The following is a 12,843-nucleotide window of genomic DNA, read 5'->3' as shown; positions in this document are numbered from 1 at the left end:
CATTCCTACTCCACAGAGAAGCCTTACATTTCTCCTAGCCCTGTCTAGTTTGGGCGGGGAGCAAAGGTAGCAACTCAAATCCATTGGTACCGGAGCAGAGAAATCCCTGTGGAATACCACTGAGCTTCAGCAGGTACCATTAGTGACAGGACAAGAGGGAGGGGCCTCAAGTTGTGCCAGGGAAAGGTTTAGGTTGGATAGCAGGGAAAATATCTTCACCCAAAGGACTGTCAAATTCTGGAGCCACCTGAAGCTCAAGTCAGCATCCCTGAGAGATTTAAAAGCCACGTAGGTGTGGCACTTAAGGACATGGTTTGCAGAGGAATTGGCATTGCCAGGTCACTGGTGGGACTCCATCCTAAATGTCTGTTCCAGCCGTGGGTCACGGTGAGCTGGTCGTGTACCTGCTGAAGTTGCTTTGCTCCTTTTGAGTTCCAACATGTGGTGCTTTGAATGCAGACATTTTACTTCTCTTTTTAATGCTGTGCTATGTAGTGTGTGATATCTGATGTGGTAGTTAAAAATTGTCACAGAACTGACTGACAGCCCTGCAACACTGCTCCCCACTCTTCTCCCTGTGCTACAACAGCACATCTACACCCACTCAGACGCTGGCAGTGAAAGCAGCTCCTTTCCATGTGGGATCTCTCCTGTGAGTAAACAAAGATGTTCCATTTCCCCGTGGTGTCAGTCAGGAACCTGTCGCGTGGGACCCAGGTTAATGCAGTACCTCATTATCTTCATCCATTATTTCTTTGGGAACCACACACAGTGCCTTTGTCTTGATCAAAACTGAATGAGAATATTGTGGTGAGGTCTGGGAAAGGGATTTTCTTATTATATTTCTCAGGTGAATCAAATATCAGGAGATAGAAAGAAAATTCAGCAGCCAGCAATATGTGACAGAACTCATACATGACTGCTGGCAATCACTGTAAATAAGCAGGTGCCTGTAAGCACTGTATTTTAACAAAAACAGTTTCTAAGTGATTTGGCATCAGGGTGAGACTCATTTGCATCCTGCCACCTCTTTTATCAGGACTAAAAAACCCATTTTGAGCTTTAGCTGTGTTGTGCAGCAGGCATGGTTCCATCCCTGCTCAAGGGGCTGAGCAGCACAATAGACTCAGAAACTGATATCAGAGTGTCAGAAGGACAAAAGGACTGGAGGTCAGTGGGGATGCTCAGGCTGAGAACTGTGCAGAAGCCAGAAGAGAGCATCTCTTGGCTGCTAGCCCTCCCTCCCTTTCAGGGCAAGGTAATTCCTGTCACTAATGGTCCAGTGTCACTGCTGTTGCCAGTAAACATCCGCCCAGAAAACCAGCGATGTTGTTGAAAAGTCAAATTAGAGTTTGGGGGTTTTTTCCAGATAAAGCTGTTCTTCATATTATTAAGGCTGTAGCTTTTCTGGGAAGGTGCTCTGGAGTGGCATGGAGCAGTGGTGGGTGGTGTCTGTCCCAGGGTGGTGTCTGAGCAGAGGCATTGCTGTCTCTTGCTGCCAAGAACAGACCTTACATGAGGGGTCTGGGAGGGCATAGCAGCCCCTGTAAAACTTGAGCTTTGCTTGTTGAAGTGAGTGACACCCTCAGTTCTGAGCAGCACCTTTGCATTTCATATGCAGCAGCATCCAGAGCTCTGGCTGAAATGCATAATTAAACTCCAAAGACTACAGCAGGAATCCTGCTGTCTCAGACTGCTGTGCCATACACTGGGGATGAAGGAGAAGATAATAATTTCCTTTTGATGCCTGTGCACATGTTTTACAATGATGTTATGTGATAGAATGCATTAAGTAGAACAAATAGAATAACAAAATTGAGATGAAACAGGAATAATCATCCAAGAATGTTTCTTAATTAATTGGCATTCCTGGTGAACCTCCACATAAAAAAAAAGGAGTTTGGTGCATTAATTCATAGACTCATTTTGATACTTTGATGACTGAGAAAAAATTTACCTAGAAGTTTATTCAATTGAAATTGATTGAATTACACCTTAATTTAAATAGGTACATATTGATTAAGGGGGGCAGAGTCTGTTCTCTATCCTGTTATAGAATCTTGGAGACAGTTCAGCTTGAGACATCTCACAGAGCAGGATCATAGAAATATTATAAATACTAAAGAGAGCTTGTGGCTGTTACCACTTGATCATCATACTCTCACAATAATAATTTATTTCCAATGTTAAATTACTGTCTGTAAGACTTATCCGAGGATTCAAATGGAACTTAATGGCCTATGGTACATTCATGCTCACTAAAGCAGTGGAACTATGATGTTCTGCAATGTCACACTCAGAAATGGTGTGTTTATGTAGTTCTTCAGTGGTTAATAAAAAATTACAGCTGTCACAAAGCTCAGATGTTGTGAAGGTGTCAAAAAAACACTTGAGATGTCTCTGGAGCACCACATAGTCCTATTTTTCTTTTCCATGTCATAATGTTCTTTAATTATAACGCAATTGCCTTTCTCAAATGATACCATATAAGCCTGTGATGTGGTAGTTGTTAACCTGTATTTTACATCTTGTCTTTTTGCCCTCAGTCATCCTTGCTGTCAATTCAAGGTCATTTTATAGCATTTAGGTTGATAAAGGCTCTAAGTGCTGGATGTGTGAATAATAGCTAAGGAGAGATTTAATTCAGAAATGGTACTAAATGCTCAAAATGAGTACTTTAATTAGAGAGTAATATAAGACAATAACTGTTTGGCTGCTACCTTAAAGGCTGCCATCAAATATGTCATTTTTATAAGAGATGTCTTCTTATGAAAGGCAGCCATATAATGAATATCTTTCATGTCCCTTAGGTGCAGTCATTGAATAAATTCTTCCTACATAAAGATGAACCAGCTTTCCTAAACTGTCACAGAAATAGGTGGAAAATATTTCACACATGTGCATGGCAGGTCATGTAAAAACTCCTGTGTTATTTGCAATTAAATTATTCTTTTAGACAGAATATGAGACACCTTGACGTTTGCCCTGTCTGTAGCAGTGACTGTTCTGGAATATTAGGAGGCCCTGGGGTGCTGTTCTCCCCAGCTCAGCAGAGAGCAGGGGCTGGAATGGAGACACCTCTCTTTCACAAACTGGGACCAGCATGCTGGTCCTGTTCCAGCCTCACTCTGGGAGTACCCAAGGGGGAGATTCTTCTGCACAGTTTTTAGACACCGTTTATCTCCTTTTCTTCTGGTTTTTCTCCTGCGAAAATGACCAAAGCAGGATGCCAAATCCATCACTAACTAATGGCAGAGTCATTTTAGGTTCCTTTCCCCTGTTCCATGGTGATTAGGTGTCATATCCGCTGGCATCTGCTGTTGCTGAGCCCGGAATTGGGTGGTGAGGTTTGCATTTGTGGTTGGCATGCAGAGCATTTGGTGACATTGTTTTCTTTCCATGTCACTCCCGTGCAGACATGGAACCGCAACACCGATTATGCAATCACACATTTCCCCTTTTCCTAAATGAATTCCAGTGATAAAGCTGGAAACGTTGTGCTGTTTCCACAGCTGCAGCAAACTGGGAGCAAAGAAAACAATAGCTGCATGAAGACGTGCATTCCAGCTGCTGCCAACTCCCACATTCTCCCTTCTCCTTGCTCTCCTCTTGTAAGGGCCTGAATGAGGGATGTGGGACTCCAGGGGCTCTCCAAAATGCAGTTTATTCCATCCAAGGTGTTCCAGCAGCCCAGGGTTGTGGGTGACAGAGCTGTGCCCAAACCTGTCAGCTCCAGCTGCAGGGAGCCCTGAGACCCTTTGGTTTTGGTTACAGTGCATTATAGACTTTTCTTTGCTGAACATCTTAATGCAGTAGAACCAATCTATACCTTAACTATTATCTGTAGCCTGTCATAATTACTGTAATTACCATATTCATGTTACTATTGTCCAATCACTAGGAGTTAGTACATTACAGTTCAAGCTAGAAGTTGTTTTTTCAGTTTTCTGGCAGTGGAAAATTCTGAGACCTTTTTTCTACTTGCAGCGTTGCTGACTTGTTTGCCTGTGCTCTCTTTCTGCTTGGTAAAAACATCTTCTTGTTTGAGGTGGGTTTATCCTTTGCTCTAAGCCATAAAAACCCCTTCTGACTAACACACCCTTTGCCTCCTTGGTTATCCAGTAAGGCTGGCTCAGCAATTCTTTTCTTCTATATCAAAACTTGCTTCCATCTCTATTCCTTCATCGGACTCTACATTTAAAAATCTTCCTGCTGAGCACACATATCTGTGGGACTTTCTTGTCACACTTTCATCCTTCCCAACATCCTCCCATTGGAGCAGATAAATGGCCTCAGTGACAGGAAAGGTTGGCAGCAGATAAGCTGCCAGTTAAATAATGTTTGGTAGAAAATTTGTAATTAGTGTATGAAAATACTAATTGCAACTTGATTTGGAGCTTCAAGCTTCTGGAACCAGGGAGAGAAGCCCTGAGGAAATGCAAATGAGAGTTTCTGTTCTTTTCCCTCCCAGCTTGGTCCCATAGTAAGATATTTTTCCTTTAAAGCTCACAACTCTGGAGACAACTGTTGCTTTCCTGCTGTTCACTGAGCACTGCCTCACTCCTGGGGTGCCAGTTGTATCTGCAGGAGTTGGGAAGATAAAAGAGAGAGGATCTGGTGCATATCCTGGAGATGTAAAACTGTTGGAATAGAGAGCTATGGAGAACAGTTTTTTGTGGCATGGTTCCCCAGTTTTCAAGCATTTCTAGGTGCCAGGTGATAAAAATCCTTCTCGCAGTATAAACAATATCAGGGTGTAAGGACATTGTTTAAATGGCCAGATGCCAGGGCTGGTGTGGGACCAGAATTTCAACATGATTCTGAGGTTGAGTTCATGCATCAAAATCCAAATGGCATTTGGCAAAGTAAGGATGTCTCAGCTCCTCTAAGTCCTTGGAGAAAGGTCATGGGAGCAACACTGATAACATTATTAGTCTGCAAGGAAATTGCTACTTTATTTTTCTTTTCCTGAATTTGATGGAAGATCCGTAACTGATTTAAAAACAACAATGAAAAATTTGAAAGTAGGGCAAGATACAGAATCTTCCAAATTACATATATGCAATAGCATTGCCAGAGTGATAAAACAGTAAATAATGTGAGTTAGACTTTTAATGTAAACACTTCATTTAGAAGTAGATGCTTTTTTCAGTCTGATTTATAAGCACATGAAAATTCTAGGAATACAGCTGAGGATTAAATAAATGTGTGTATGTCTGAGTGAAGACTTCAGGTTTGATTTGTGTGGGCTGACACAGTGAAAGTCTGTGAAGGTTTGGAGTTTGTATTTAGTTTTTAATGTTGCATTCTCTGGTGCATTTCCACTCATAACCCACCTTCCCCCAAAATCCCAAAGTCATAAGCCAGAAGATAAAGGTGGTTAAATGATAGATAATGAATGATATATTCAAGACAGAAAATTGTATTTTTCTGCTATTTTTGAAAGCTGAAATGTACACTAATGTAGTGTGGGCTCGGAGCTCCTTGGGATAGGCACTGAGCAGACTATGTAGCATGAAAACTTTGATGCTGACATTTAGAAGTGTATCCCATGGGATTACACACAGTTGCCATAGACTGTAAACACTGAAGAAATGAGATAGATGGGATTTAGTTTAACCTGCTCTTGTCCAGAACAGATGCCAAACCTTCTGCCCTAAGGAGTGCCAAGGTGCCACCACTGCTTGGACTCTCATGGCAGTTTGGCACTTGGAAGTCTGCAAAGTCAACCCTTGTCATCAGTGTCTAAGTTAGGGAAAGAATGGAAATTAGAAGGACATGAACATTTAGAAAACATTTTGCTTCTCAGCAAATTGACATAATAGCAATGAGACAGAAGCACTGTGGCTATGCACTCGGGCTTTGTTGTCTTCAGTCTGAGGGGACCAGGACTTGCTGATGGCTTGGCAGCAATTCATGTCAGGCTGTGGTGGCTTTATTTACATCTCATTTAAATCAGCTCACCTCTGCCCTCTGCCCCAGGGTCTCCTGGATCAACTCACCCCTTTTCCAGCTTTACTCTGATTTAGTTTTAAAAACCTCAGCATATGCAGCATGAAACATTTCATTTTTATGGTGGATATTTCTGCTGCAGAGTCCTTTTGTGTGATTCTTTCATGCTGCTCCATACCCAACATGCCCATGGTCAGGATCCCCTGCCCTGCTCTTCACCAGCCTGGGTGGAAGAGCTCCTGAACTGCTCCTGCTTTCCTCACAAGCACCTTACAGAGCTGAAAACAACTTTGAGATGATTCAGAGTGAACATCCCTGCCCAAAGTAACAACTTTGTCAAACATGTAGGGCTTGTGGGCTCCATGCTAAAGCCTCCGTCCACTCTAAAAATGTCTTTGTATCTGGTTTCTCTCACTGGTGATGGTGTCCTGCCTCTGATGATTTGCTGGTGACAAATGGAATCTTGGGGTTTTTTCCTCCCAATAACTTGGATGTCTGAAGACTGAGAGCCCCCAAAATCACATATTTCCTTATTTTTTTACTCACCTGGAATTCCTCTGTTTTAGCTGTTGTGTTATACAAATAGTTTCAGGTAAGATGTCAAAGACTGTTCTTTAGTAACCCCTAAATCGATGTTCTTGACTGGTATCTGCTTGTTGTATCTCATTATTTTTAACAGGGAAAGTCACAATCATCAATAGTGATCTCTTTAATTTATGTAGCATGCAGACCTCAGTGCTGTCACTCTCTATGCAACTCCTGGCAAACATGGGGTTTTTATTTAAAGTATCCTTTTCTGAATCCTAGGCTAGAGTTTATTATTTTTAAAATTGAGGTTTTTTTCAACATATCCTGAGCTATGCAAGCATAATAAAAATACATTTTCCACATGTACTAACTAGAGCTCTGCTAGCAAAAGTTCCTGAAATTAGAAACTTCCAACTGAGCTTCTTTGTTAATCTACAGTAAGCCTTAAAAGAATCTCAGTTTGAAGACAATTAATGCAGTATTTGAAAATTGTGAGAGCTTGAAATCAATAGTGTTGTACATGCACATTACAAAATCAGAAACATCCCAGCTTCTTCCTCAGCATGCTGCAGAACCCACCCTGAAGTTAAGGGGGAAAACACTCAATAGAAAACTCCTCAGGGAAAGGTTTGTTCAGGAAAGTTGGCTTGGCCCACATGTGTGTGAGGCTGTGCAGGGGATGTGGGGTGTGCCAGGAGAATCCCTTCCCCTCCACAGCCCCCAGCCCTGCTCTCTGCCGTGGGGAACAGCAGGGAAATGTGCAGAGATTCTGTCACTGCCGAGGAGAGCTGGAAACTAATGCAGCACTGCTGAGGGCATTAGAAGGGGGAAATTAAGCCTCTCTCCCAATGTTAGCACATTCCTCAAGCTCAGGTCTCACTGACTTGGTGCTTTGCATCCGTAACACTCCAGCACTTGAGTGTGCACTTCACCTTCAGCAGCTTCATGGGCTCTGCACCTTGGGACTGGAGGTGGGAGTGCTGTGAAACCACTGCCTGAGCTTTGTGTCTAAATTAAAACAGGAGGGGAACTCCTCCTGGAAAGGGGTGTCATGAGCTCACACTCAGGATGGAGGATTTAGTTGCTTATTTATTTATTTTAAGAACCCTCTGAAATATTTCTCTGAGCATCCAGGAAGCAAAGGGCAATGAAGTCATTGGGATGCTCCCAGAGGGAGGCCATTGCTTTAAAGTTTCCCCTGCAAACAAGAAAACAGCTCAGTGTGTCAGTGAGCCAGCCCTGAGCATCTGCCTTGGCTGCAACACTTATCACAGTGGGTTTACTGTGAACATCTGAACAGCACACCAGGAAAACAAAAATAAGAGTAGAAAATGCACAAAGAGCCATCCCTGTATAGTGAGAATAAATTAATTTTCAATATGCTTCTTATTAGCTGAACACTTCACACAAATTTTACTTAGTTCTTCGTTCTGCAGATTGGGAATATCAGGTATTCTAAAGGAGACACCTATGATCCAGAATGTCAGAGGAGCAGGGAGAAGGAAAGCACAGCACATCCATCTAAAGTATTCCCAAGTCTTGAACCCCCACTCTTTATACAGTTAATGGCCTCTCTCAGCAGTTAATGGCCTATATGTAAATAATGCCCATGAAGGTCAAAGTCTAAAAAATAGTAAAATTAGATTCTGTGGCCTGTCAGCATTTGCTTAAATTTGACTGGTTACTGGTGCTGAAATTCTAATAATGAATTCCAGACTATTCACAGTCCTAACTTGCTTCTTCATTTGGGAATAAATCCAGCCAATTTATTCTAAAAAATAGAAGCCATGAAATCTATAGGATGTATCTTACAGACATTTCATGGCAGTTGGTGAACTCATGACTTTATCTGATAGAAAACACCCTCAAAATCAGCATCTGCCTCCTAATCCCTTTATGTTTTTCCTGGTTCAGTTTTTTTTTCATCTTGCACAGTCTAGAAAAAGTTTCAAAACAGTTGTTTTGAGACATTTTTCCTATTGCTATTAGTGCCATTTGCTTCCATATCATCACTGGTTTTTTGCTGAGATTACTTTGCTTTTCCATGGATGCCCTGCAAGTCCTTTGAAAATGTGAAATGCTTTCACTGAAAAAAGTAATGTTGGCACATAATGGATCAATTAGAAAGGCATGTGGTGCAGGAAAGTGTACAAGTCTTGACCTTTTTTGTCATAGTGCAGTCTTCTGATAATCAGAGGTTGATATTTCTTTGAAGCATTTCTACACTTGAAATATTTCAACTTAAAATGTATTGGTTTGCAGACTTCTTTTTTATACATACGAGTGTAAAAATGTGTCTCTTTGTCTGTGTGCCTATAGGTATATTCCAAAGCGCAGCCATGCCAAAAATAGCACACAGACACATCTGGGAAACACACCAGAGTCTCCTGCAAAGAGGCAGCAGCAGGGAATATATGTGCATATAGATGGACGTGTGTTATATGTGCAGCGTTACCAGCATATTGAATAACTTCCTTAGGGCACTGCTAAAGCAAGAGGCACTGCTGAATGCCTCTGTGACTGAGGCTAATTCTTGCTGGGTTTTGGTTCAATATTTGTCAGATCAACAGCTTAGGAATTTCATGCTTGGATCTCTAGTTGAAAAGCCCTCGCTGGGGAAACTGCCTGGTGTTTTAGGAATTCTTGATGGGAATGAATGTTGTGTGACTATCATGCTTTCTGTGTAGACATTTGCCTACAAGAGGAAGATTGGTTTGCAGTGTTTTGCAGATTCTGTGGCCTGTTCCCCTCAGGCCCAGCTTCTCAGTTTTCAGAGGAGAAGGGTGGTGGAAGGATCTGGCTGGGTCCCTTCAGAGAAAATCCTGACTTCCAGCAAAATCAGCTTGTTACGGAGGAACTGCCCAGCTGGGACTGGGGGCTGACCTTGTGTTCAAGGAGCCTGTCAGAGTTAAGAAAGCAGAAATTATTGACTAAAATAGCCAAGTGGGGACAAGGACTTTTCCAGTTGGATCAAAAAAATGGGAATTTTCTGAAAGGATTTAACAAGGCAGAGGAAAAAGAAGGGGAAGGAAATGAAATGCCTTACGGACATAGTTCCCTGAGGAGTCCCAAATATGGAATGAGCTGAAGTATGGAGCACTGCATGGCTTTCCTGGTGTAGTTTACCTGTTTTAAGAAGAGAATATTGCAGCTGAACCATGGGAAGGATGTGGGACTTGTGTGTGTGTGACATTTCTTTTACAAATGCAAAGTGCAGATCCCAGAAACCCATCATTTTCAGGGTGTGTTATAGCTCTCTCCTGCAGCATCTCCTGTGCTGTCAGCGCCAGCCTGCAAGTTTGGGGACAATTGGGTGGCAGGGCTCCAGGTCCCCAGCCTGGTCCCAGAGACAATGCTGTGCAGAGAGGCCGGGGGGCAGAGCACAGCAGCAGCCCTGCAGCATGCTGGGTCCAGAGCAGCACAACAGCCAGAGCTTCTGCAGGCACTTAGTGAGAGCAGAGCTTCTGGGTCCGGGGAAATTAGCTCCGGAATGAAATGGGAGTTACACAACCCATCCACACTGCCAGCCATTAGAGACAGCTATGGCGCCTTTAGAGATCCTGGCCAGGAAGCCCTCATAGGAAAGCAGGCTTCAAGTTATTTATGGACAGGCAGAGCCCAATGGTTTTAATTTTCTAGACAGCTCAGGAGGCCAATCAGATTGGCAACACCAGCAGAATTTGTCAAGAAGCCCCAACTCCTGCTACCACAAATAAATAAGAACCGATTTTGGGGGAGATGCGCAGTATTGGTGGACCTGGCTGTTCTCTGCATGGTTGAGAATTGAACCTCTTCTCACACTCAGGGAGAAGTTGTCTTTGGTCTACTATCTGCTGTTACATTCTCTTTTTTAGTGTCAAACTGGTATAAATATATTTGCCCTTGATTTTTGATACTTACTGCTGCCCGTGCTGGATTCATTTTCTCATCATATGGAAGCCATATGTATTCTTTACACATAGCCTGTAGTGCACTGCAGAATTTATTACCCCATCCTTTAAACATACTGCTCTTACATGCTCAAAGCCCAGCATTTTTATATGCTGTAGATACGTTCACTGCTAGCAAATTATGAGGCACTGTAAAAATTGTATTTATCCACATAATTTTCTATAGCCATTGTTAAATGGAGACGTGGAGGAAAGAAGGGTGCCTCAAAGTACCTGTGCTCCTGTATATGTAGGTATTTTGAGTAGCTCAGGTCATGGAGGGAAATTTCATTCCTCACTGAGGCGAGGACAGATTCGATGGTGTGACCGAACTGGTTTTTGAAAGCAGCATACACAGGCACTCTGAAATATTTCCAGAAAAGGCTTTGGCATGCATAGGGACATTTTATGTTAGGATTAAGGTGTCCATACACCTGAGCATTTCCTCCACCACCCTGATGCCTGTCTCCTCCCACCTCCAGGTACCAGATCCACACGGGACTGCAGCACTCCATCATCCGGCCGACGCAGCCCAACTGCTTACCTCTGGATAATGTCACACTACCTCAGAAGCTCAAGGAGGTCGGGTACTCCACGCACATGGTGGGCAAGTGGCACCTGGGCTTCTACCGCCGGGAGTGCATGCCCACCCAGAGGGGGTTCGACTCCTTCTTCGGCTCGCTCCTGGGCAGCGGTGACTACTACACCCACTTCAAGTGCGACAGCCCCGGGATATGCGGCTATGACCTGTACGAGAACAACAACGCCGCCTGGGACCACGACAACGGCATCTACTCCACACAGATGTACACGCAGAAAGTGCAGCAGATCCTGGCTTCTCATAACCCTAGGAAACCCATATTCCTCTATATTGCCTACCAAGCTGTCCATTCGCCTCTTCAGGCGCCGGGCAGGTATTTTGAACATTACCGCTCGATAAACAACATCAACAGGCGGCGGTACGCGGCCATGCTGGCCTGCTTGGACGAGGCCATAAATAATGTGACCCTCGCTCTGAGGAAGTATGGCTACTACGAGAACAGCATTATCATTTATTCTTCTGATAACGGCGGGCAGCCGATGGCCGGAGGCAGTAACTGGCCACTCCGAGGAAGCAAAGGCACCTATTGGGAAGGAGGTATCCGCGCCGTAGGGTTTGTGCACAGCCCCCTTCTGAAAAACAAAGGGTCTGTATGCAAGGAGCTGGTGCACATCACAGACTGGTTCCCCACACTGATCACGCTGGCGGAGGGGCAGATCGATGAAGACATCCAGCTGGACGGCTACGATGTGTGGGAGACCATCAGCGAGGGCCGGCGCTCCCCGCGGGTGGACATCCTGCACAACATCGACCCAATCTACACCAAAGCCAAGAACGGCTCCTGGGCCGCTGGCTACGGGATCTGGAACACTGCCATCCAGTCTGCCATCAGAGTGAATCACTGGAAGCTGCTGACGGGAAACCCGGGCTACAGCGACTGGGTGCCTCCGCAGGCCTTTAGCAACGCGGGTCCCAACCGCTGGCACAACGAGCGCGTCTCCTGGTCGGCCGGGAAAACCGTGTGGCTCTTCAACATCACGGCCGACCCCTACGAGCGCATGGACCTGTCTGCCCGGCACCCCGAGGTGGTGAAGCAGCTGCTGCGGAGGCTCTCGCAGTTCAACAAGACCGCGGTGCCCGTCCGCTACCCGCCCAAGGACCCTCGCAGCAACCCCAAGCTCAACGGAGGAGTCTGGGGGCCGTGGTTTAAGGAGGACGAAAAGAAAAAGAAATCAGACAAAAGCAAAGGTGCAAATAAGCAGAAGAAGATGAAGAAGAAGAAGAAAGCCAGTCGGAAAAAGGGGCAGTCATTTCACTGCCGGTCGCATCTTGCTGGTGGGTAAACTCTAAGCAGGGTCCTTGGCAAGGCCTGAGTCAGCCTGGCCCCACTTCTCGAACTTCTGATGGAATAAACTAGAAATGCCAGTTCTGCACTATGAATGAAAGTTGTCATCTTTTAATTTTGTCTCTGATTTCACCAGCACAAGATACCTTAGCACTCTGAGTGACCATGTGACAGACTTTCTCCTCCACCAGATGAGTGGTCCTCACCCATCACCAGACACATTCCAGATAACAACAGCGATAGCATCTTGTTTCAGGAAACTTAGCTTTGATGGACAAATGATGGTTCCTTGCCTTAATTAGCTGGAATTTTGGAGAGCATGGAGATGTTAATGGCAGATGTTCTCAAGCTGACAGATGGTTCAGAGGGAGAGAGGAGAAACAAAACCCAAGAACCTCTGTGTGTCAGTAAGTGTTAGTCATCAGCCTGTGACATGTTTTGATACAACACAGCAAAACTGAAGCCATCAGGGTAACTTTGTAGAGCTGCTGGGGAGGGGGGGCATGATAGGAGGAAAGCTGCTTTAAATTAGATTTTGTCCATCTTAA

At 44.4% G+C, this 12,843-nt stretch overlaps 1 protein-coding gene across 1 annotated transcript in view; it reads left to right on the top strand.

Moving 5' to 3' along the window:
* ARSJ (arylsulfatase family member J) overlaps positions 1–12,293 on the top strand; it is a 32,485-nt gene extending 20,192 nt beyond the window's left edge. Inside the window, exon 2 of the mRNA XM_058024821.1 lies at positions 10,892–12,293. Coding sequence (XP_057880804.1) covers positions 10,892–12,293 — 1,402 coding nt within the window. The remainder of the gene's footprint in view (positions 1–10,891) is intronic.
* The last annotated feature ends 550 nt before the right edge of the window (positions 12,294–12,843 follow it).

This window comes from Melospiza georgiana, chromosome 5, assembly GCF_028018845.1.
Source record: "Melospiza georgiana isolate bMelGeo1 chromosome 5, bMelGeo1.pri, whole genome shotgun sequence".
In the NCBI taxonomy this organism is placed as follows: Eukaryota; Metazoa; Chordata; class Aves; order Passeriformes; family Passerellidae; genus Melospiza; species Melospiza georgiana.
The sequence above is the reverse complement of the archived record's forward strand: the minus strand, read 5'-3'. Positions and strand labels throughout refer to the sequence as shown.